This window comes from Jaculus jaculus, chromosome 4 (assembly GCF_020740685.1).
Source record: "Jaculus jaculus isolate mJacJac1 chromosome 4, mJacJac1.mat.Y.cur, whole genome shotgun sequence".
NCBI classification, from domain to species: Eukaryota; Metazoa; Chordata; class Mammalia; order Rodentia; family Dipodidae; genus Jaculus; species Jaculus jaculus.
This window is the reverse complement of record NC_059105.1, coordinates 132644146-132670553: the sequence shown is the minus strand read 5'-3', so window position 1 is coordinate 132670553 and position 26408 is coordinate 132644146. Positions and strand designations below refer to the sequence as shown.

At 39.3% G+C, this 26408-nt stretch overlaps 1 protein-coding gene across 1 annotated transcript in view; it reads left to right on the top strand.

Annotated features, from left to right (window-relative positions):
• Usp34 (ubiquitin specific peptidase 34) overlaps positions 1-26408 on the top strand; it is a 299630-nt gene that overhangs the window by 247383 nt on the left and 25839 nt on the right. The window contains exons 63-70 of the mRNA XM_045147284.1: positions 302-350; positions 435-539; positions 620-664; positions 3341-3445; positions 4675-4822; positions 14405-15039; positions 17122-17279; positions 22136-22214. Coding sequence (XP_045003219.1) covers positions 302-350; positions 435-539; positions 620-664; positions 3341-3445; positions 4675-4822; positions 14405-15039; positions 17122-17279; positions 22136-22214 — 1324 coding nt within the window. The remainder of the gene's footprint in view (positions 1-301; positions 351-434; positions 540-619; positions 665-3340; positions 3446-4674; positions 4823-14404; positions 15040-17121; positions 17280-22135; positions 22215-26408) is intronic.

Below are 26408 nucleotides of genomic sequence, written 5' to 3'. Positions count from 1 at the left end.
TACCTCGAGAAACAAAAAAATAAATGTTAATTTTATTCAGTTAATGAAATGGAAATAAAGTATATTTGGCTTTCCATGTACCAACTTTGGAAAGTTTCCTAAAAGTTGGATATCAAACAAGTCCAGCCATCAATAATAATAATAATAATCCTTCCCCTGAAAAAAAATGTTTATGGTGACAGGTTGGTGCAGTTATAAATACAATATAATATAATTGACAGTTTTCATGCATGTCATGATTTAAATAGCTGCAAAGTAGTACACATGGAAAAGATTTATTTCCACAAATATTTTCTTTTAGGCACTTGACATTGTCACAGACTGATATGGCAGCATTAACAGGAGGAAAGGTAATACCTTAACTGATACTAAACAATTAAATCATCATAAACATAATATAGCAGCTCTTACATATGAACTTCTGTTTTTAACAGGGATTTCCTTTCTTGTTTCAACATATTCGAGATGGCATCAATATAAGACAAACTTGTAATCTGATTTTCAGCCTATGTCGGTACAATAATCGACTTGCAGAACATGTAAGTGCTAAAAACAGTCTTGAACTTTATTTTGATAATTTAAGAAAGAATATTCTGAAATCTTTCTTTTTCTATTTTAGATTATATCCATGCTTTTCACTTCAATAGCGAAGTTGACTCCTGAGGTATATAAACATTTGCTATTTATTTTATTTTATATGGTTTTTATGATAGAGTCTCTGGTCCTGGCTGGTCTGGAATTCATATATAGTCTCAGGGTGGCCTGGAACTCATGGTGAGCCTACTACTTCTGCCTCCTGAGTGCTGGGATTAGAGGCATGCACCACCAAAAGTCTAAGGACCCAGATTCAATTACCCCGGACCCCACATAAGCCAGATCCATTAGGTGGCGCATCAGTATGGAGTTCATTTGTAGTGGCTCGAGGCCCTGGTGCACCCATTCTTCCTCTGTATCTGCTTCTAGTCTTGCTTTTTATCTTTCTTTCTCTCTCTTGCTTATAAATTTAAAAAAAAAAAAAAAAACTTCTCTGCGTTTGGAGACTCTTGTCTTTAATCCTAGCACCCTTTGACTACATAGTGAATTCCAGGTCATCCTGAGCTAGAAGTAGACCCTACCTCCAAAAACAAACACAAAAACTTTTCACTTACAGTGCTTTCACATGAGCTTTCTGATTAGAGTTTGCCAGTGACACAGTAACCTCTTTCTTAAGTATATGACTTGAATAAACTGAGTTACTTCTTCATGTTTCATTAAAAACATAATTATAGGGCTGGATAGATGGCTTAGCAATTAAGGCACTTACTTGCCTGTGAAGCCTAAGGACCCTGGTTCAATTTTCCAGGTCCCATGTTAGCCAGATGCACATGGTGGCACATACATTTGGAGTTTGTTTGCAGTGGCTAGAGACCCTGGCACCCCCATTCTCACTGTCTCCCCTTCTCTGTCTCAAATAAAAATAATATTGTGTGTGTTTGTGTGTGTGTATATGGGCTGGAGAGATGGCTTAGCAGCTAAGGTGTTTACCTGCGAAGCCAAGGGACCCAGGTTCAATTCCTCAGGACCCACGTAAGCCAGATGCACAAGGGGCACATGCATCTGGAGTTTATTTGCAGTGGCTACAGGCCCTGGCATGTCCATTCTCTCTTATCTGTCTGTCTTCTCCCTATCTCTCTCTGCTTGCAAATAAATAAATAAAAATTTTAAAAAATAAAATACATAAATTTTTATGAGAGAGACAGAAAGAGAATGACGTGTTAGGGACTCCAGATAATACAAACTCCAGACCTTGTACCATCTTGTGCATCTGGCTTATGTGGGTCTTGGGGAATTGAACCTGGGTTCTTTGGCTTTGCAGGCAAGTGTCTTAACTACTAAGCCATATCTCCAGCCCCATATATCATAATTTTATACAAGAGAAAAGTAAACTAGCTATAGTGCTGCATATATAAAGAAATATATGCAAAATGGTATTGTGAGAGTGTTTTTATTTCAGAAAAAGGTGTTTTCTTTAGCAATACATTTCAAAAATTAATATATATATATGGTGCCGGGTTTGGTGGTGCACACCTTTAACTCAGCACTTGGGAAACAGATAGGCAGGGTGCCATGAATTTGAGGCCACCCTGAAACTAATTACAGGTCAGCCTGAGCTACAGTGAGAGTCTACTTTGGAAAACACACACACACACACACACACACACACACACAGACACACATACAAAGTAGAGTCTGAGGAGGTGATCCAGTAGTTAAAGGCAGTTGCTTACAAAGCATTGCCATCCAAGGTTCAGTCCAGCCACCTATGGAAAGTTAGATGGGTGTTCATTTCCAGCAGGAAAAGATCCTGGTGCATGCAGGCAGGCACATATACAAATACATAAATTTTTTTTTAATATTAATATGAATGAATCAGATTGCTGCAGGAACCATTTGCCAAATTTTTCAATAGACTATCCTCGCTTCAATAACAAGTTATTTTGGAAGTAGAGATGTTGATCAAAGGATAAAATATTTATATGAAACAGGAGGGGTGGAGTAAAGAGATCTGTTGTACAACATTGTGACTAAAAGGTAATGATGTACTACACACTAGAAAATGGTTTAGGAATTGATTTTAAGTATGTTCACCCTAAAAACAGGATATGTGACATATACATATGTTTAATTGTCTGGATTTAGCTATTTTGTATGATTTATCCCTGTTTCAGGACATGATCTATGCTATAAATACAGAGTGCCTACCTGTCACTATAAATAAATACTTTTTTTTTAATGGTAGTTTCGCTCTATCCCAGGATGAGTCTCAGAGCGGCCTCAAATTCACAACAGTCCTCCTACCTCAGCCTCCCAAGTGCTGGGATCAAAGGCATGTGACACCTTGCCTGGCCAAATAAATACATTTTTAAAAATTTACTTATGTATTTATTTATTTGAGAGAGAGAGAGGAGGTAGAAAGGAGAGAATTGGTGCTCCAGGGCCTCCAGCCACTGTAAATGAACTCTAGATGCATGCGCTACTTTAGGGAGTCAAACCCAGGTCCTTTGGCTTTCCAGGCACTAACTTAACTGCTAAGCCATTTCTCCAACCCTAAATTCATTTTTAAGATTACTTCATTGCAAATATATTTGACATCCGGAAAAATCTGTGCGTACCACACAATTGATTGCATCTCATAGCTGATCCTGGTGTTTTCTGATCATTTTCATAGGCAGGAATATTGACTGAGCTTTGCCAACCTGAAGTAGTAGATTTAAATGTGATGCTCAGAAGCATGTGTTTCTTTTCTCCTGAATAGCATAACTGGAATTGATCTAAATAACAGTATGTATGTGTCTTGCAGGCAGCCAATCCTTTTTTTAAATTGTTGACTATGCTAATGGAATTTGCTAGTGGACCTCCAGGAATGCCTCCTTTTGCATCTTACATTCTGCAGAGGATCTGGGAGGTAAGTCTTGAGAAGATACTTTCAGCATTGATTTCCCAAGAATATTTTATTTATTTATTTTGGTTTTCGAGGTAGGGTTTCACTCTAGCCCAGGCTGACCTGGAATTCACTATGTAGTCTCCGGGTGGCCTGGAACTCAGGGCAATCCTCCTATCTCTGACTCCCAAGTGGATTAAAAACATGTACTGCACCCAGCAAAATTTTACTTTTCTCTGCTGCCACAACCATCTTTAAGTGTCTGTTCATGTTTCACTTGCATTGCAAACCTCACAGCCTAACAATATCAGTTTCTTCCTTAAGAGGCTACTCCAAAATCCTTCCAGTAAATTAAAGATCCAGAGAATTAGAGGAGCTTTGGTCAGAAGCTTTATGACAAACAAAAGTTCCTAGCTAGCCTCCTAGATACTTTTTTTTCCTTATACATTTAAATGGTCTCAGCCCATGTAAAATTCTTATTCCTCTGTTCTCAAAAGAATTCCTTAAACAACTAGAAGCCCTAGAAACTTAAACCCAAGTGTTTTCATCAATCTACAAAAATAGCAGAGGAACCACCAACCGCTTCTTTTCTTCCAGAATTACTGATGTGGTCATAAAATTTCTTTGAAGCCAAGCATGTTAGTACACACCTTAAATTCCAGCACTTGGGAGGCTTGAGGTAGGATTGCTATGAGTTCTAGACCAGCCTGGACTACAGCAAGACTGTACCTCGGAAAGCCAAAAAATAATATAAATAAGTAAAATGCCAAATATAGGATTTAAAGTCTACATGTCTCTTTTGAAACTATTCATGTGTCCTTTGAACCTAAAGACAACCATAGGCAATAAATAAATATGTGGCCTTGGCTACAGTGAAATGACAAAACAAGCAGCCATGAAATTTGGCCAGGTATGGTGATCACATTTGTAATCCCAGTACTGAAGAAGTAGAGATAGGTGGATACCTAAAGATAACTGGCTACTACTGGTCTAGCCTGCTTAGTAAGCTCCAGGTCAGTGAGAGGCCTCATCTCAAAAAAAAAAAAAAAAAAAAAAAGATGGGCTGCATTCCCGAGGGAACAGCACGTGCCATTGTCCTCTTACCTGCATGTATACACACACACACGCGTGTGCGTGCACGCTCATACATGTATTTTCACAAGCAGATATGCATAAACACATACATATAAAATTTTTTTATAAAGAAGGTAAAGAATTGACCATATGTTTTGTTTCTGTCTTTTTATTTACAGGTTATTGAATATAATCCTTCTCAGTGTCTGGACTGGTTGGCAGTACAGACACCCCGAAACAAATTAGCACACAGCTGGGTCCTACAGAATATGGAAAACTGGGTCGAACGGTTTCTTTTGGCTCACAATTACCCTAGAGTCAGGACTTGTAAGTCAAATGTTCAAAATTTAGCAAACTGTTGTTCCAGTTTTTGGGTTCATTTTCTTATTTGTTTTGTGTTCTTTTTTCTAGGGGAGATCCATGATAATGTCCATTGTCAAATGTAAAGCTCTTAGAGATGTTGCTCTTAAAAATCAAGGTTCTTTTTTTTTTTTTCCAGTGTTTGCAAACCTGTGACCATGTTTAAAATAATTTTTAGCATTTTGTTTGAGAATAAACATTGTTCTTTCTCATGTCGTATCATTATAAGCATTTTAGTTTCCCTGCTTGATAGAGTAGGAAGGCCTAAATGGCATTAGTGAAGGAAGCAAAAGATTAAAAGTATCTCAGGCTGAGGAAATGGCTCAGCATTTCAAGGCACTATATTGCAAAGCCTATTCACCTGAGTTGAATTCCCCAGTATGTTTGGAAAGCATGATGCACAAAGGGGAGCATGTGTTGGGAGTTTGTTTGCAGCGGCAAGTGGCCTTGACACACATTCATTCTCTCTCTCTCTCTTTTTTTTCTCTCTCATAAATCTGTCATAAGTAATTTTTTTTTCAAGGTACAGTCACCCTTGAGCCCAGGATGACCTGGATCTTACACTGACTATAGTCTGAGGCTGGCCTCTAACTCATAGCACTCTTCCTGCCTCTGCTTCCCAAGTGCTGGAATTAAAGGTGTGTGCTACCACACCTCACATAAAATATTTTTTCAAAAACCTGATATTGGCCTGAGGAAATGACTTAGCATTTAAAGGTGCTTTCTTGTAAAATCTGCTGGCCCAGGCTTGATTCCCCATTACCCACATGAAGCCAGCACAAAGTGATGCATATGGAATTTGCTTGCATGGTCAAAAGACCCTGGTACACCTATATTCTCTGTCTCTCCTTCCCTTGTAAATAAAAAAAAATACATCTTTTTGAAAAATATCTTGATGCCGTTAGAGTCCTAATTTAGAATTGCAGATGTTTTTATAAAAATAACTCTTGTAGAGGGCTGGAGAGATAGCTTAGCAGTTAACTGCTTTCCTGTGAAGCCTAAGGACCCTGGTTTGAGGCTCAATTCCCTAGGACCCACATAAGCCAGATGCACAAGGTGGCACATACATCTGGAGTTTGTTTGCAGTGGCTAGAGGCCCTGGAGTGCCCTTTCCCTTTCCCTCTCCCTCTTCCCTCTCCATCTCCCTCTATGTCACTCTCAAATAAAATAAAAAATTTTTTAAAAACTCTTGTAGCTGGGCATAGTAGCACATGCCTTTAATCCCAGCATTTGGGAGGCAGGGATAGGAAGATTGTTTTGAGTTCAAGGTGACCTTGAGACTACGTAGCGAAGTCCAGGTCAGCCTAGGCTAATGCAAGACTCTACCTCGAAAAATAACTCTTGAGGGCTGGAGAGATGTGGTTAAGGCACTTGCCTGCAAAGCCCAAGGACTCAGGTTCAGTTCTGCAGTACCCACATAAACCAACTGCACAAGGTGGCACATGCATCTAGAATTCTTTTGCAGTGGCTAAAAGCCCTGGCCTGCCCATTCTTTTTCTCTTTTCCTCTCAAATTAAATAAATTTTTTGTTTTGTTTTGTTTTTGTTTTTTTGAGATAGAGTTCCACTCTAGCTCAGGCAGACCTGGAATTCACTCTATAGTCTCAAGATGTCCTTGAATTTACAGTGATCCTCCTACCTCTGCCTCCAGAGTGCTGGGATTAAAGGCGTGTGCCACCATGCCTGGCTCAAGAAATAAAATATTTTGAAACTAGGCATGGTAGCACACGCCTTTAATCATAGCACTTGGGAGACAGAGGTAGGAGGATCACTGTGAGTTCAAGGCCACCCTGAGACTACGTAGTGAATTCCAGGTCAGTCTAGGCTACAATGAGATCCTACCTTGAAAAAAACAAAATTAAATTAAATATATTCACTTTTGACAGTTTTTGTTTTTTTTTTTAAGTGGGTTGGAGAGATGGATTAGCAGTTAAGGCATTTGCCTGCAAAGCCAAAGAACACAAGTTCAATTTCCCAGGCCACACGTAAACTTGATGCATAAGATGGCACATGTGTCTGGTTTGGTTCCAGTGGCTGAAGGCCCTGGTACACCCATTTTTTATCTCTCTCCCTCCCTCTTTCTCTCTCTCAAATAAAATAAAAGTAGGGCTGGAGAGATGGCTTAGCAGTTAAGGTGCTTGCCTGCAAAGCCTAAGGACCCAGATTCAGTTCACCAGAACCCACATAAGCCAGATATACAAAGTGGCACATGCATTTGGAGTTCATTTGCAGTAGCTGGAGGCTCTGGTACACCCATTCATTCTCTCTCTCTCAAACAAAATTTAAATGTTAAAAAAAAATTCACAAGAAACATACATGTAGATTTCCTCCCTAGGAGGAAGAACTTAACTCCTTATTGAATATAAGCTTAATGATTTTCTTGCAAAGAATAGAGTATGAGAAATGTAAAGTAACTTGACAGTGATAATTTGATACTAACTCAGCCAAGTGTTAATATCACTAAATCAAGTTGATAGAATATTCCCTTGATGTGATGATAATGTGAAGAGTGCGTCCTTTCTTGTGATCTTCCCCAAAGACCATATTCTGAGTCATTTCAGGATAAATATCACATAAACTCAGTTTGAAGGACATTCTGTGAACTACATGCCGTGTATTACTCAAAACTATTAAAGTCATCAGATACAAGGAAGCTAGGGATGGAGAGATGGCTTAGCAGCTAAAGTGCTTGCCTAGGAAGTCTTAAGGATGATCCAGGTTTGATTCCCCAGTACCCATATAAGCCAGATGCACATGGTGACACATGTGTCTGGAGTTGGTTTGCAGTGGCTAGAGGCCCTGCCATGCCCATTCTCTATCTGCCCCCACTTCTCTCAAATAAATAGTTTTTTAAAAAAATATTTTAAGCCGGGCATGGTGGTGCACTCCTTTAATCCCAGCACTTGGGAGATAGAGGTAGGATTGCTGAGAGTTCGAGGCCACCCTGAGACTACGTAGTGAATTCGGTCAGCCTGAGGTAGAGTGAGACCCTACCTCAGAAAAACAATAAGTAAATAAGCAAAAAATGAAAGGAGGCTGAGAAACTCACAACCATAGGAGCTTAAGGAGATGTCACAATTAAATGCAAAATATTCAGGAAGCCAACAAAATATACCAGGATAGCTACTAAAACCTAAAGTGTGGAGTTTGTAGCTATTAAAATGTTACTATTGGTCCTTTGTCACAATAAATATAGCATAATAATAATAGATACTGATAACACATGCTGAGTGAGGGTTGTATGGGAATTGTCTGTTCTTCAACTGTTCTGAAATTAAAGGCTTACTTGAGAGAAAACCTTTCAGTTAGCAGGCTACACATGTATTGACATTGGCATTCTGCCTATGAGATCGATTTTTTTTTCCCTATCAGTTTAGTTAACCTCACAATGAAGAGATGTGTTTATTAGTTAGCCTCTCTGGGTTGTAGCATTTTATATTGTGATCATGGAGCACAAAACAATGAGAAAAACCATAATTAACTTAAAGTTTTTTTCATTAGATGTTATACTAATGTTCATGATAGTGCTAAGGAAATGGATTCTTGTGTATACTCTTAATTAAAAAAAAAAAAAAGCAGCTTAGCTAGGCTGGGTAGCACATGGCTGTAATCCCAGCACATCAGAGGAAGAAGTAGGAGGATCTCTGTGAGTTTGAGATAAGCCTGGGCTAGAGTGAGACTCTACTTCGAATATGTATGTATGTATGTATGTGTGAGTGTGAAAAAATATATACATTTTTTTTTAAGTTGCATGTGGTGGCATATGCCTTTAATCCCAGGATTTGGGAGGCTGAGGTAGAAGGATTACACGAGTCCAAAGCCAGCCTGAATCTGCATAGTGAATTCCAGGTTAGTTTGAGCTAGAGTGAGACCTTACCTTGAAAAACCAAAACAAACAAACAAACAAAAAATTATATTAAAAATTAAAATAAAAAGCAGTTTAGCAGTTTGTTCCAAGATCCTTTTTAAAAGTTATATCCTTATTTATTTATTTATTTATTTTATTTGCAATCAGAGAGAGAGGGAGGTAGGGAGGGAGGAGACAAAGAATGGGCATGCCAGGGCCTCCAGCCACTACAAATGAACTCCAGATTCATGCGCCCCTTGTCCATGTGACTTACCTGAGTACTGGGGAATCAAACCTGGGTCCTTTGGCTTCACAGGAAAATGCCTTAACCACTAAGCCATCTCTTCAGCCCATAAAAAGTTATATCCTTTTTTATTGCAAAGTACTATAGGGAATTCAAGTACAAGTAAGTCATTGAAAATACAGATGTGTTATAAATAACTCCTTATCCATGCTCATGTAAGCACCAAAAAATCAAAGTAGATGAGGAACTGGTTGGGAAGAAGATGGTGTTAACAGGAAGAGGGGCACAAGAGAAGATAATGAGGGATGAATATGGTCAAAGTATGTGTGTATAAAATTATCAAAAAATAATTTTAAATGCCCTGAGACAACTTTTCAGTTCAGAAACAAAGTGTTAGACACGAATTATTTTTTACATGTGCATATGTACTGTGTGTTTCATGGTATGTATGTGTTTGGTATGTGCATATGCACACATGTGGAGCAAGAAGAGAACATCAAATGTCCTCTATCACTCACCTACATATTTCCTTGAGATCAAATGTCTCTCTGAACCTAGAGCTGCAGTTTTTGTAAGCACCAGCCATTGTCTGTTTTCCACAGGACTGGGGTTATAGATGTGCATGGCCACATCCAGCTTTTTACCTGGGTGCTGAGGCTGAAACTCAGTCTCAGGCTTTCATGCTTAATACACAAGCATTTAGCCTCAAAAACCATTTATTTTTATTTATTTTATTTTTTATTTATATGAGAGAAAAATAACGGTTGGCCATGGCCTCTAGCTGCTGCAAACAAATTCCAGATGCATCCACCACCTTGTGTGTGTGTGTGTGTGTGTGTGTGTGTGTGTGTGTGTGTGTGTCTGTCTGTCTGTCTGTCTGTCTTATGTGGGTCCTGGAGAATCGAACTTAGGTACTTTGGCTTTGCAGACAAGCTCCTTAACCACTAAGCCATCTCTCCAACCCAAACATCGGGTTTTTTTTTTTTTTTTTTTTGTGTGTGTGTGTGTTTTGTTTGTTTTTTAATTACAATAGACTGCTTAAAAAAAAAAAAAGGAAAACATTTTTAAGCCAGGCACTTGGAAGGCAGAGGTAGGAGGAATGCCATGAGTTCAGGGCCACCCTGAAACTACATTGTGAATTCCAGTTTAGCCTGGGCAAGAGTGAGACCTACCTTGGAAAAAAATTTTAAAACAAACCAGAGGGCCTCAAATATTTGAATTGAATTCATTGAGTATGTTTTAGAATGAAAAAAATAACATGTAAGAGAAAAACTCAAGAGAAATGCTTCTAATCATTACAAAGTAGCTTTAAGAAATGACTGAATAGAAAATAACAATATTGAAAGGAGGGGTGTCCTGGAGAGATGGCACTTGCCTGCTAAGCCAAAGGACCCAGGTTTGATTCCCCAGGATCCACATAAGCCAAGATGCACAAGGTAGTGCATGCGTCTGGAGTTCGTTTGCAGTGGCTGGATGCCCTGATGCACCCATTCTCTCTCTTCCTCTCTCCCTCTCTCTCAAATAAATAAATTAATTAAGATATTTTTTAAAAAAAAAGAATGACTATAGCTGGGAGTGGTGGCCCAAGCATGTGGAAAGCTGAGGTAGAAGGATCACCATAAATTCAAGGAGAGCCTAGGCTACACAGTGAGTGCTAGGTAAGCTTGGACTAGAGTAAGACCCTATGTTGAAAAAAAAAACAAACAACGGGGAGGCAGAATAATGGAATGTTGAACAAAGAAAAATGGAGTCACTGGGATTTTTTTTTTTCCCGAGGTACTGTCTTACCCTAGCCCAGGCTGACCTGGAATTCACTATGTAGTCTCAGGGTGGCCTCGAACTCACAGTGATCCTCTTACTTCTACCTCCCAAGTGCTGGAATTAAAGGCATGTGTCACCACACCTGGCAGGATTCTTTTTTAATTTTAAAATTTTAATTGTGTGTGTATATGTGTATCACATGTGCACCAGGACCTCTTGCCACTGAAAATAAATGCCAAGCTCTTGGTGCTACTTTGTGCATCGTGCTTTGCATGGGTAGCTGGAGAATTAAACCTTGAGTAACAGGCTTTGCAAGCAAGTGCCTTTAGCCAGTGAACCACCTCCCTAGTCCTCACTAGGATTCATGAGGGGTGGTGAGTTTCAAGGTTAGGTCTCAAACTAGCCCAGGCTGACCTGGAATTCACTATGTAGTTTCAGTGTGGCCTCCAACTCATGGTGGTCCTCCTATCTCTGTGTCCCAAGTGCTGGGATTAAAGACATATGTCACCATGCCTGGCTTCAGCGCCACTGAGATTCTTAAAATAGTTATAGCATAAAATAAAGCAGATTTGTTTTAAGTACCATAGTATAAAACAAGATTCCAAGGACTCTTCAAGTGATATATAACAAGGCATTTTTTTGAGTTTGTGTTTTTTTTCAAGGTAGAGTTTCACTTTAGCCCAGGCTGACCTGGAATTCACTATGGAGTCTCAGGGTGGCCTCGAACTCACAGCAATCTCCTCCTATAAGTGCCAGGACTCAGGGTGTGTGCCAGCACGCCCAGCACAAGGCTTTTTTTTGTTGTTTTGTTTTTCGAGGTAGGGTCTCATTCTAGCCCAGGCTAGCCTGGAATTCACTTAGAGTCGCAGGGTGGCCTCGAACTCACGGCGATCCTCCTACTTCTGCCTCCCAAGTGCTGGGATTAAAGGCATGCACCACCATGACCGGCTACAAGGCATTTTTTAAGCATATGGCTTGCTTTCCTAAGTTAACCTTAACCATTGTCAGAGATGCTTTAAAAATATTTTCTCAGGCTGGAGAGATGGTTTAGCAGTTAAGGTGCTTGCTTGCCTATGAAGCCTGAGGACCTAGGTTTGATTCCCCAGAACCCATGTAAGCCAGATGCTCATGGTGGTGTATACTTTTGGTGTTCATTTGCAGTGCTTAGAGGCCCTAATACACCCATTCTCTCCCCTGTCCTCCCCCTGCATCTCTAATAAATAAATAAATAAAAGTAAAATATTAAATAAAAACTTTATACTTTTTCATTTAAAAACAAACGCATTTTTAGAAAGTAAAAGATATGGTTAGATATGTGATAAGGCAAGGCTATATATTAATTATAGAATTTAGATGCTAGGCCTATAATTTTCAGTAGGGTTCCCCCACCTTGTTTTTGGTATGTGGATTGAACCTATGTCCTACCAATTTTTTTTAAAGTAAAATGTCGATGTGAGAATATATAACTTAAATGGAATGACTTTTTATAGCCTAAACAATTTTCTTGAATTTCAGTTTTGTATAAAAATCTATCATGGGCTGGAGTGATGGCTTAGTGGTTAAGGCACTTGCCTGCAAAGCCAAGAGACCCCAGGTTCAATTCCCCAGGACCCATGTAATCCAGGTGCACATGGTAGTGCATGCATCTGGAGTAGTTTGAAGTAGCTGAAGGCCCTGACATGCCCATTCTTTATATATATATGTGTGTGTGTATGTGTGTGTGTGTGTGTATATATATACACACACACTCACATATATATCTGCCACTTTCTCTCTCTCTCTCAACAAATAAAGTTTAAAAAAATTATCAGGATGATACTACATGCCAAATTGTTACATAGGAAATCTATAGAAGTTTGTAGGAAATGGAGTAGTATGCACAAAGGTTAAGATAAATTTGTAAAGTAAACTATATAGTTAATTTCAGGATCCCTAAGGTTTTATCTGCTTTGATAATAGGGTAGAAATTATCAAAGTATTAGATGGGATGCTGGGAGACAGAATTATTAGATGTATTGAGAAGACCACCTCCTAAAGTATTATAGGTATAAAAGGTTCTTTGGTGTATGGTGGTATTATTAGCCCTCGAGCCTTGGTTTGAATCCTTGTTTTGCCACTCTGTAATCTAAGAGTCTTTCCATTTAAACCACAAAATTATAATAACAGTGCCTACCACATAAATGTACAGTGTAAAAACATTAGTAATTCTTAATTTTTTTACTAATGTTATTATTTTAATATTACTAGTTTTGGCGTCATTGTTTATCAAGTCCTAAATTAGTCTCTACCTCTTTATTTTTGTGATATGAGTCATTGCTTCAAGAATTAGGTTTCCAGTATCCTATCACCCACCTCAAAGATGTTTGTCAAGCTTGAATGAAATATTGGTAAAATAGGGCTGGATAGATGGGTTAGCAGTTAAGGCTCTTGCCTGCAAAGCCTAAGGACCCAGTTTCTATTCCCTAGTACTCATGTTAGTTAGATGCACAAGGGGGCACACACATCTGGAGTTTGTTTGCAGTGGCTGGAGGCCCTGGTGTACCAATACTCATATTCATTCATTCTCTCTCTCTCTTTCTCTCCAATAAATAAATAAAGGCTTAGCTTAGTGTCTTCTTCATACAAGATTACTCAACCGCTAAGTCATTAATTGTTCAGAATTATAACCATAGGCTCCATGATAATTTTCAGATACATGGAAGGAAAGATTCTTTAAGCTCTAGGTTAGCCTTAAAAGATGTTTAAAGGTTTTTCTATTCAGAAGTGTTGGCACATGTGTAACCCTAGTACTTGGGATGCTAAAGCCCGATTGTGAGACTCAGACCAGCTGAGGCTACACAGCCTCACAGTAAGACCCTACCTCCAGAAAAAAATTAAAAAGGGCACTTCAAAGTTAATAGTCTATCACTGGCATATGTAATGTATCACAATGGACTATTATATAGATCTTATTCTCTATAACAAGTAAATTTTAAGCAATTATCTGTAAACTGATATAAAATTTTTTTTAGTTTTTTTGAATTTACTTTAAGTAATATGAAAACATTAAATGATTTTTACCATATCAAGTACTTTTTGTAGGTATTTTTGATCCAAATGCTCATTGTCCTCCTTACTGCGTCAATATATATCTTCATGACAAACTGTAAAGCTGGGTGTGGTCGTGCACACCTTTAATCCCCGCATTTGGGAGGCAGAGGTAGGTGGATCACCTTGAGTTTGAGGCCACCCGGACAGTACAGAGTGAATTCCAAGTCAGCCTGGGCTAGAGTGAGACCCTAACTTGAAAAAGAAAAAAGAAAAAATCCTACATAGTGGAAAAGCTAAACAGAAGAGGATTGAAAACTAGTTCTGCTAGTCAGATATGGTGGCAGACACCTGTACTCCCAGCACTTGAAGGGTGAAGGCAGTAGGATATGAAGGTCAAGGCCAGCCTGAGTTATGTAAAACTGGCTTGTGGTGATCATTATAGCCAGTTAAAATAAGATGGTGGTAGACTGTAAGGTGTCTTATTTCTAATACCCCTAGGAATCTTTCTGTGGGACCAAGGGTAAAGAAGAAAGACTTGTTATATATCATGTCCCTTAATTTTTATTCATTTTCATTATAAAAGGGAAGAGTATCTTTGTGTTTAATGACTGCTCTTCAGTCTGTTTTTATCTTATAAGGATCTGACAGTTTTGTTTTACATTTTATAGCTGCAGCTTATCTTCTGGTATCCCTTATACCAAGCAATTCATTCCGCCAGATGTTCCGGTCAACAAGGTCTTTGCACATCCCAACCCGTGACCTTCCACTCAGTCCAGACACAACCGTAGTCCTACATCAGGTCTACAACGTACTCCTTGGTTTGCTCTCAAGAGCTAAACTTTATGTTGATGCTGCTGTTCATGGCACTACAAAGCTAGTGCCTTATTTTAGCTTTATGACTTACTGTTTAATTTCCAAAACTGAGAAGCTGATGTTTTCCACATATTTCATGGATTTGTGGAACCTTTTCCAGCCTAAACTTTCTGAGCCAGCAATAGCTACAAATCACAATAAACAGGCTTTGCTTTCATTTTGGTACAATGTATGTGCTGACTGTCCAGAGAATATCCGCCTTATTGTTCAAAACCCCGTGGTAACCAAGAACATTGCCTTCAATTACATCCTTGCTGACCATGATGATCAGGATGTGGTGCTTTTTAACCGTGGGATGCTGCCTGCCTACTACGGCATTCTGAGGCTCTGCTGTGAGCAGTCTCCTGCATTCACACGACAGCTGGCTTCTCACCAGAACATCCAGTGGGCCTTTAAGAATCTTACACCACATGCCAGCCAATACCCTGGAGTGAGTAAAATTAATACTCTTATATCTGTGTCCTCAAGTTGATTAGCAGTGTGTTTCCCCCTTGTAAAAAGTGATAAAATAGAGAATAGTCCAATTTTAACCATTTACTCTTACTTTTTTTCCAGTGCTAGGAATCATACCCAGAACCTTGCTTTTGCTAGGCAGCTATTCTATTACTAGGCTTCATCCCTAGCCATTATTAAGGATTTAACATGTATGCTCTTTGAATATCCTCATGTAATGCTATATTATTAAAACAAGTCATAAATAGGTGGTTATATCTCCTTATGTTGTAGGTAATATTTTTGTCTAATGTAATTTACCCTTTTACATTGACAATACTAGGGAGCAAACTCAGGGGCTTGCCCATGGTAGGCAAGTGCTCTATCACTGACCTACATTCCCAGCCCAAATTAATGCTTTTGTTAATGTCTCTTTAGTGGGTGCCTACCAAAAAAAAAAAAAAAAAAAAAAGACAGGCTTAAGGAAGTACTGTTTAAAAATTAGATTTTAGCCAGGCATGGTGGCACAAGCCTTCAATCCCAGCACTTGGGAGGCAGACATAGAATTGCCGTGAGTTTGAAGCCACCATAGGGCTACATAGTGAATTTCAGGTCAGCCTGGGCTAGAGCAAAACCATACCTTGAAAAACCAAAAAAGAAAAAAAAAATTAGATCTTGCCAGGTGTGGTGGTGCATGCCTTTAATCCCAGTACTCAGGAAGCTGAGGTAGGGAGATCACCATGAGTTCAAGGCCAGCCTGGGACTACAAAGCAAGTTCCAGGTTAGCCTGAGCTAGAGTGAGACCCTACCTCAAACACACACACACAATTAGATTCTCATTACCATGAACCTCATATTTTGCAAGGGTAGGAGCTGCACAATATTTTAGTTTAAGCTAGTAGTCTTTCATAGTGTTTCTCTACATCTCAAATGAATGAAATGATAAGAGATTCGTCATTACATACAGTTCCAATCTGATCTTTTTTCTTTCCAGAATACTTACAGTTTTCATATTAAATGATTTTCTCTATTTAAGACTATTATACCTGGATATTACTTTTCACTGCAATGTCATACTTTCTGTTGCAAACTATCCTTTATAGCTTAACTGTTCTTTAAAGATGGTATAAAGCTATTTAGAATCTCTTACCCAGAAAAAGTAACGTAACTTCCAGTTGTAAAAATTAGAATGCCTATAATGTAAGACTTATTTTATTCAGTACCAAAAAGTTCATAGGCTTGCCTGTAGAATACAAAAGTAAAAAGAATGAGTGTCTTGTTTTGAAGGAGTCATGATCGGACTTACTAAGTTTCAATAGATTTGTCTTTATCACAGTTCATATAAATAACAGAATTTAGTTACTAAATATGATATCTATCAAGGATTCCTTTGATTAGAGCTAGGTTAGTTAGAATGCTTATCTCCCTGTATTGTTTCTTGCTCTTGGCATCAGTGAAATGTAATACCTTTGATTGTAGAAATTAGTTATTGGAAATGTTCATGAAAATGTTATTTGCAGTTTTGCCATGAGAAGCATAAAATGGGAGTGTTCATTCATTGACAAGTATGCGAGAAGTTTGTATATAAGGAATAAAATCATAGCTACTAATTTTGCTAAAATTATACCACATTTGATTCACCAGGAACTTCAAACGATCAGTCTAGAAAAATCATTCCAAATGTTGGTACAGATGGTATTCTCAGAAACTGTATTAATTCAAATTTAATTTAGATACCTAAAATCTTCATCATGAAGTTAAAACTGTTCATGTATTAAAGCAAAAAGAACACCAACTAGATTCTCCAGTAGATTTATCACTGAAGTTATAAAGCTAGTACTTCAAACAGTATTAAAACTATATTTGGTTTTTCTTGAAACTTCATAAGGTTTATTGGTTTCAGTACAAGTGTTCAGTTACTAATATTATGATACCTTTTCCTCAGTGGTAGTGGAATTACCTTATTTGTGTGTGCATTTACAAGTTGGCTAATGAGCATACATTCAAAGGTGGGAAGTAGACATTCTAAAATTTTAATAGAGTTAAATGGCAATTATTACTTTGCTTATTTGTTTTTTAGGCAGTGGAAGAACTATTTAACTTGATGCAGCTGTTTATAGCTCAAAGGTCAGATATGAGAGAAGAAGAATTAGAAGATATTAAACAGTTTAAGAAAACAACTATAAGTTGCTACTTACGTTGCTTAGATGGCCGTTCCTGCTGGACTACTTTAATAAGGTAAAAAGTTTTTGTTGTTTTTGCTTTATTTATAGTTAGTTTTTCAAGATAGGGTCTCATTCTAACTCCTTCTGACTTGGAATTAACTATGTAGCCTCAAGTTGTCCTCAAACTCACAGCTATCCTCCTATCATGGCCTCCCAAGTGCTGGGATTAAAGGCATGTGCCACCATGCTCAGCACTGTATTTTTGTTTTTGTTGTTTTTAAGTAGGAGGATAAGAGCTGTCCTTTTGATTGATGGTTTATATCTGAAAGCTTTCTTTTTCTTTAAAACTTTTATTAGTATATATTAGCTATACATAATGTATTATGTTATACTTTATATAAGGCAGGGTTTTTATTATAATATTCACCCCTCCCCATTGCCCTCTCTTAGTCATTTCCTACTCTGACTGATCCCCAGTTATTCCCACCAATGCAGACATGTTTGCTTGCTTCTTTTTAGATGACACAGTTGGTTACATTAGGGTTGCTTACAGGAGCATAGAACCTTATCAGTGGCTATATCACTGAAAAAAATATCCCTCCATCAACAATCATTAATGGAATATAAGTCCTTAGGGATCGATAGGGCCCCATTACTCCTTCCTGACAGGATGTTGGTGGGGCCCAGTGTTATGCAAGCTGCCATGATGTCAAGACTACAGTAGCCAAGTCATTGCTGGAAGTCAGTGTTCCACACTACTTCTCTCCTTCACATTCTTTCTCTGTTCACTGAGCCTAGGAGAACAGTGGGGAGGTGAAGTAGATATCCTTTTTATGGCTCAGCATTTATCTGGCATTTCCATCACTTTGACCAGTTAGGAGCTTTTGTTGTCAACATTGCCCATGGCAAAAAGAAGCTTTTATAACAAAACTGACCACAACAGTAATCTATGGGTATAAGTATAGTTGTTTAGAAGGACACATGTCCATTTAACAAAAAGCAGAGGCTTCCCCATGAGGGCCTAAACTAAGGATTCCTTCCTGTCGAGTAGGCTTCAGATTCAGTCAGAGAACATTTGGTTACCACTATAACACACTTGCCACTATTCCACCAGTGTTGGCATATCCTGTTGCTGGTGTTGCACACAGGGTCCACAGTTCTCTCCAAGCAGCCCCATAGCACCATCTGGCACTATGAGAGTTCGCCAATAGGGGAGTTTCCAGCCTAGTTCCAGCTTGCTTTTTCTATATCCTGCAGCTAGAGTATGTGGTATCTTAGGCAGTCGGGTCTTACCATCTAGTAGTTCATATGGGCAACCAACAGCAGTTTCAATTGCCTGCATTGATTTGGGGAGTTTAGTAGATTCTATGACCAATAACTTACTGGGAGGGCACTGGAATTTCCATTTAATAACCTATGACTTCAGGAATAGGTGTGTTTTTTTACATAGTTTTTTACTTGTACATAATTTATTTTGATCATAATCCCCCTACCCTCCCACACTCACTATCCCACTTCTACTGAACCCCTTCTTTCCAACCAGTCTTTCCTCCCCCCCCCACCCCCTCACTGTAGGGTTTCACTCTAGCCCAGGCTGACCTGGAATTCACTATGTAGTCTTAGGGTACAGGAATTCACTATGTAGTCTTAGGCCTTGAACTCACAGCTATCCTCCTACCTCTGCCTCCCAAGTGCTTTCTCCCACAGGGTGCACAACCACATCTGGCTCTATTTGTTTATCTGCAAACAGAGAGACAGACAGAGAAAATGGCCATGTCAGAGCTTCTAGCCACTGCAAACAAACTCCAGATACATATGCCACTTTGTGCATCTAGCTTTACTTGGGTACTGGGGAATCAAATGTGGGTTGTTAAGACTTTGCAGGTAAGCACTTTAACTGCTGAGCTATCTCTCCAGCCTCCCCCCCGCCAACTTTTAACAATTATTATTATTATTTATTTACTTATTTTTGCCAAAAAGCCGACATGGTGGCCACATGCCTTTAATCCCTGCACTCAGGAGGCTGAGGTAGGAGGATTGCCATGAGTTTGAGGCCACCCTGAGACTACATAGTGAATTCCAGGTTAACCTGATCTAGTGTGAAACTCTACTTCAAAAAACCAAAATCAAAAAAAATTCTTTTTGCCCTCTATCATCCATGAGGACATGTTGTTGGGCCCAGTATTGTGAAGGTATTGTGTAGGCAATGAGAGTCATTGTGAGGTCCTAAATACAGCCACCAGTTCATGTCCACTAGACAGTAATCCAAAGTACTACTCAGCTGGGCATGATGGCGCAGGCCTTTAGTCCCAGCAGTTGGGGGACTGAGGTAGGAGGATCTCAATGAGTTGAAGGCCAGCCTAGGCTGGAGTGACAGCCTGCAGTGGGGGGGGGGGGGGAAGAATAGCGACAAAAATAAAATCTTGCGGCAGTAGAGCATAATTTCCTCCCATGGAACAGACCTCAAATCTTAATCAGAAAGCATGACCCATGTGCCACTATGGCAACAGTCTATATATCTTGCCTGACTGGCCAGTTGTTGTATAGCATGCTGGGTCCCTTGGTAGTTAAAACTGTTGATAACTTCTTCCCCCTAGGAGACTAGTACTTTCCAGCACTATGATACAGCTAGCCAGACTGGATGAGGTTTCCAGCTCAGTTCCAGCTTGATTTCTCAATATCATGCAACTAAAGTATGTGTTATCTTCAGCTATAGATTCTTGATGATTTAGTTCTGGTGGTCAACCAAAACATTGGTAACAGCTTCTATTGTTCTGTTGTCCTCAATGACCTCCCTAACAACTGACTGAGAAGTACCCTACCCTTGGCACTGAGATTTTCCTCCAACAAAATATGGCTTCTGGGTATAGCATTCTCCATCCTTACTTGGTACTTCTGTCTTAAATATGTCATATATTTAATATTAGTATATTAAATATACATATATATTTTTTAATAGTAGGGTCTTACTTTAGCTCAGATTGGCCTTGAATTCATGGTGATCCTCTTACCCCAGCCTTCCAGGTGCTTAGTTTAAAGGTGTATGCTACCACACCTGAGTTTAGTTTATGTATATATGATATGTATATAGGTATTTTTATATATATATATATATATATATATATATATATATATATATTTTTTTTTTTTTTTTTTTTTTTTTTTTTTTTTTGAGGTAAGGAATTCACTATGTAGTCTTAGGCTGGCCTCAGACTCACAGCAATCCTCCTACCTCTGCCTCCTGAGTGCTGGAATTAAAAGTATGTGCCACTAGACCTGGGTTCTTCATCATAATATATGATAGACTATACTTTTTTAATATTTTATTTTTACTTATTTGACAGAGAGAAAGAAGCAGAGAAAGAGAGAGGCAGACAGATGCATATGCCACTCTCTAGCCCTTAATTATTTATACATACAGCTTTGGGTTTTTTGTTTTGTTTTTCAAGGTAGGGTTTTACTCTAGTTCAGGCTGACCTGGAATTCAGTATGTGGTCTCAGGGTGGCCTCAAAGTCATGGGGATTCTCTCACCTCTTCCTTCCATGTGCTGGGATTAAAGGCATGCTCCACCATGCCCAGCAATTATATATTTTTAATTAGCTAGCTGAGTAGATTTCCATGTGGTTTATTCACAACATCTTCATTCTTGGCTAGCCCCCCTGTTCTTCATCTCCCCTCCCCTGAACCCCAGTGTTCCACACCTCTACTTATATATTAACCTCTCTCTTAACTCCGCCCCAGTGACTCCCTTCCTAGCTTCCTGGTTTCTATTATGCCTCTTACTCCAACTTAAATACTGATCTAAAATTGTAAAGCTATACTCTGGTTTCACTTCAAATTGTATAAGTCATTTGCCTTTTTAAAGTCTGAAGCTAGGATCCCCATATAAGAACAAACATATAACAGCATTTGTCTTACTTACTTATTTATTTAAGAGAGCCAGAGAGAGAAAATGGGTGACCATTGCCTCTAGCCACTGCAAATGAGTCCAGATGCATGTGTCACCTTGTTCATCTGGCTTGGCTTACATGGGCACTGGAGAATCAAACCTGGCTCCTTAGGCTTCTCAGGCAAGCACCTTAATCACTAAGCCGCCTCTCCAGCCCCAGTGTTTATCATGTTGAACCTGATTATTTTCCAGATCCATCCATTTTCCTGAAAGTTCCATAATTTTGTTTTTCTTTTTTTAATATTTAATTTTATTTGTTAGAGAAAATGGGCACACCAGGGCCTCTAACCACTGCAAACAAATTCCAGACACATGTGCATCTGGCTTATATGGGTTCTGGGGAACTGAACCTGTGTCCTTAGGCTTTGCAGGGAAGCGCCTCAACTGCTAAACCATCTCTTCAGCCTTAATTTCATTTTTCTATACATCTGAATAAACCTTACTGTGTATATATACCAGATCTTTACTATCCATCCATTAGTTGATGGGCATCTAGATTGATTTCATTTTCTAACTACTGTGAATAGAGCAACAACAAACATGAATAAGCAGTTATCTCATTAGCAAAATGTAAAGTCCATTGAGTATATGCCCAGTAGTAGTCTAGTCCCAAGAGCAGTTTTATCCATGTACACAGGGTGCCTCCATTCAAATTATTTATTTTTCTTTTGTTTTATTTCATTTTTTTCCAGGTAGAGTCTCACTATAGCCCAGGTTGACCTGGAATTTCCTATGTAGTCTCAGGCTGGTCTGAAATTCAGTGATCCTCCTATCTCTGACTCCTGAGTGCTGGGATTAAAGGTGTGCACAACCACTCCCGGCTCCACACTGCCTTCTATGGTTTACATTCTTTCCAGTAGTGAATTTTTCTTTAGGTAGGAAAACAAAAAGCTTAAGTGATGGTTTTACGTCTGTCTCATTTTCATCAAAAATGTTCTAATTAAAATTTTTTAAGTTGGATTTGTCTGTGTTCTTCTAGTGCCTTCAGAGTACTATTGGAATCTGACGAAGACCGACTTCTTGTGGTATTTAATCGAGGCTTGATCCTGATGACTGAGGTAAGATTTATCTCATCTTAATGTTCTTACCAAAACTCTTTATTCCATGAACATGTTCATTTTATGCTAGACTATTTCACAGTTGGCAAGATTTTTTTTGGTGGGGGCTGTTATTTTGGCTTACAGACTCGAGTGGAAAGTCCATGATGTTAGGGGGAAACAATGGCATGAGCAGAAGAGGGTGGACATGACCTCTTCACCAACATTGGTTGGACAAGAGCAACAGGAGAGTGTACCGAACACTGGCAAGGGGAAACTAGCTATAATAACTATAAGTCTGCCCCCAATAATATAATGCCTCAAGGAGGTGTTAATTCCCAAATCTCTATCAGCTGGGAACCTAACACCTAAGTTTATATGAGGAACACTTGAATTAAACTACCACATTCTGCCCCTGGCTCCCATAAACTGATAACTATCCATGATGTAAAATACAGTGCTAGGCTGGAGAGATGGCTTAGTGGTTAAGTGCTTGCCTGTCAGGCCTAAGGACCCAGGTTCAAGGCTCGATTTCCCCAGGACCCACGTTAGCCAGATGCACAAGGGGCACATGCATCTGGAGTTCCTTTGCAGTGGCTAGAGGCCCTGGCGTGCCCATTCTCTATTTTATCTACCTGCCTCTTTCTCTCTCTTGTCTGTCACTCTCAAATAAATAAATAAATAAATAAAAATTTAAAATACAGTGCATTCAGTCCAGTTTTTAAAGTTCTTATGGTTATTATCAGTCCTAATGATGTTCAAATATTCCTATAGTCTAAGATCTTTTAACTGAGAAAACCTCAAAAAACCCATAATGGCACAGAATAAACACATTGCAAAAGATTGCATTGGCCGTAGCAAAGAAATACTCAACCAGTACAAAATTTATACAGAGCAGGCATCAAACTCCGTTGCTCCAAGTCCGACAACTCTAGCCAGTGACAGATCTCCAAGTCTGATAATTCTAACCAGCAACAAATCTCTAAGAGTTCCAATTCCACCCCTCCAGCTAGGCTACTCACAGTCCTGGAAAACTTAATCCAAGTCCGGCAGTTCTCCTTAGCAATGGTCTTGTGGTCCCAGCGTCTCCACTGGGTCTTCACTGCAACCGACAGTCCATCTTCAAGGCTCCATGAGGTCTCTATGCAGGCATCCAGCAAACCTGCTTCACACTTCCCATGGCTGTTTCCAAAATACAATACCACGTTGCAAATTCAGTGAACCTCTCTTTCCTTCATTTCTTATACTCCATAATACCAGGTAAGGTGTCATTTTGTTAATCTAGGGGGAATAAAGCAGACTTTGAAGAACAGAACACTCCTTCAACATTCAGGCCCCTTCAAAAAACTGCATTCTTCCAATTGCCCCAGTACAGGTCAGCTGGCCCAATCTCAAAGGTGTAACCTCTCATATAATTGCAGCTGAATGGGCAAAAGTTTCAGCCCAAAAATTTCATTTCTGTGCCATATCCCTCTGCTCAGGCCAGTTCATTTCTATGCAGAGGAACCCTGTACAAGTTCTCAAGACATGGGCATAACAGCAACCCTCTCACTCAAACTGCTTCTAGCCCAGTCCAGGCAAAGCTGTTTCTCACCCTCAATAAGCCAAACCTCACAGTCCCATAGTTCTTATTGTATTCAGGTCTTTCAACTCTGACCAGAATAGCCCATCAAGCTGTACTTATAGCACTGCAAGTATTTCTTAGTTCAAGGTTCAGATCCTTCCATATTCCTCTTGAAAATCAGCTCCAAAAAGCAAATGCCATAGTCACGTCTAGCAGCAAATAACACCACTCCTCAGTACCATCTTTAATGTTGTAGTCAGGTTTGTTCACATTGCTGGCAGAAAACACCAGACCAAGAGTAGCTTCAGGGGAGGAGGGGTGCTGTTGTCAGGTTACATTTCTAGCAGAAAACACCAGGCCAGGACTGGAGGGATAGCTTAGCAGTTAAGGCATTTGCCTGCAAAGCCAAAGGACCCAGCTTCTAGTCACCAGGACCCACATTAGCCAGATGCACAAAGGGACACATGTACCTGGAATTCATTTGCAGTGGCTGGAAGCTCTGGCACGTCCATTCTCTCTCTCTCTCTCTCTCTCTCTCTCTCTCTCTCTCTCCCGCCCTCCCTCTTTCTCTTTTGAATAACTAAACATAAAATATTTTTTACAAAAGAAAACACCAGACCAAGAGCACCTTGTTGGGGGAGGGGAGCTGTAATTTTGGCTTACAAATTCAAGGGAAAGGCCCATGATTGCAGAGGAAAACAGTGGCATGAACAGAGGGTAGACATCACCTTCTGGCTAATATTAGGTAGACTATACCAACAGGAGAGTGTGCCTGGCAAGATTTTTAATAACATAAATTGTTCAATGTCAGTTTATATTATCAAGAACCATTTAGGTCACAATTTTTAGGATTCTTTGTTTTTCAATAGTAATTACATACCTTTCTCTTCATCTTATACTTAGGATTTATTTGAAATATACTGGTTTTTTTTTTTTTCATTTATAAAATAAAAATGGGGACATGACTCAGAAAGGTGCTTGCTTGCAAACCCTATCAGCCAAATTCAGTTCCCCAATACCCTCATAAAGCCAGGTGCACAAAGTGCACATGTGTATAGAGTTCATTTGTAATGGCAAGACATCCAGGTGTACCCATTTACTTTCTCTTTTTCTCTCTCACATAAACTATTTTTTAAAAGAGGCAAAGAAATTCATGTGATTTATAATCAAGGGTACACATTATTTCCCAAAAGCTTGTTTAGTTGACAGAACAAAGAAATTTATTGTTAGCATCATCAGAGGAGGGCTCTGAAACTGTTATAGATGATTGGAATCTGATTCTAATTCTTCAATGTCCCCAAGTGTAAGATAATCTTATAGCCACCAGAGGCACATTGTACCCTTTAGTCTCATATTGGAGATAAGATAAAAATTGTACATGTCGGCTGGAGAGATGGCGTAGTGGTTAAGCGCTTGCCTGTGAAGCCTAAGGACCCTGGTTCGAGGCTTGGTTCCCCAGGTCCCACATTAGGCAGATGCACAAGGGGGCGCACGCGTCTGGAGTTCGTTTGCAGAGGCTGGAAGCCCTGGCGCGCCCATTCTCTCTCTCTCCCTGTACCTGTCTTTCTCTCTGTGTCTGTCGCTCTCAAATAAATAAATAAATAATTTTAAAAAAAAAAGAAAATTGTACATGTTACCAGGCATGGTTGCACATGCCTTTATTCCTAGCACTAGAGAGGCAGAGGTAGAAGGATCCCTGTGAGTTTGAGGCTATTTTGAGACTATATAGAGAATTTCAAGTCAGCCTGAGCTAGAATGAGATCCTGTGGGGAGAGGGGAGATGTAAAATGGGGCTATAGAAATTACTGAGTAGTTAAAGGTGCTTGCTTTCAAAGCCTGACAGCCTGGGTTTGATTCTCCAGTACTCACTTTGAGCCAGGTGCTCAAAGTGGCACATGCATCTGGAGTTGGTTTGCAGTGGCAAGAGTCTCTGGCAAACCTATCCCCCTCCCTCACTTGCTCTCTCTCTCTCTCCCCTCCTCCCTCTCTGCTTGCAAATAAATAAATAATTTTAATATAAAATAGTTTTTAGTTATTGGCATTGTAGTGTACCAGTAGAATAAATTTAAAACTGACTTTGAAAAATTTGGACTTGGCAAAAGTAAGTGGAAATACATCAAATAAATGACTTTCTGGGCACAAGGGCAAGGAAATATTGGCTCTGTTTGAGGAAGGTCATATATTTCTGTTTGGCTAAAAGGTATGTGAAAGGAATAATGAGAATTTCATTCTTTCATAACAGACACTTAAATGTCTACTCTGCAAGGAAGTGCATTGGATACTGGCATAGTGTAATCAGCAAAGCAAACATAATTCCTGTCTTTCTAGCTTACAGGTTAAATACTATGCAAAACATTGTTCATGTTACGTGCTGCTAAATAATCTGGGTCAGAACTTTGAACTTTGAATTGTGAGAAGTGTATAGACCATGGTGAGTTGACTGGAGGATTAGAAGACGGATGCTTCATTATAAAAATGAAATAGGAGGGCTGGAGTGATGGTTAAGCAGTTGTTTGCCTGCAAAGCCCAAGGACCCAGATTCAATTCCCCAGTACCCACATAAACCAGATGCACAAGTTGACACATGCATCTGGAGTTCGTTTGCAGTGGCTAGAGACTGTGATGCACCCAGCCCCCCTTTCCCCCCTTTC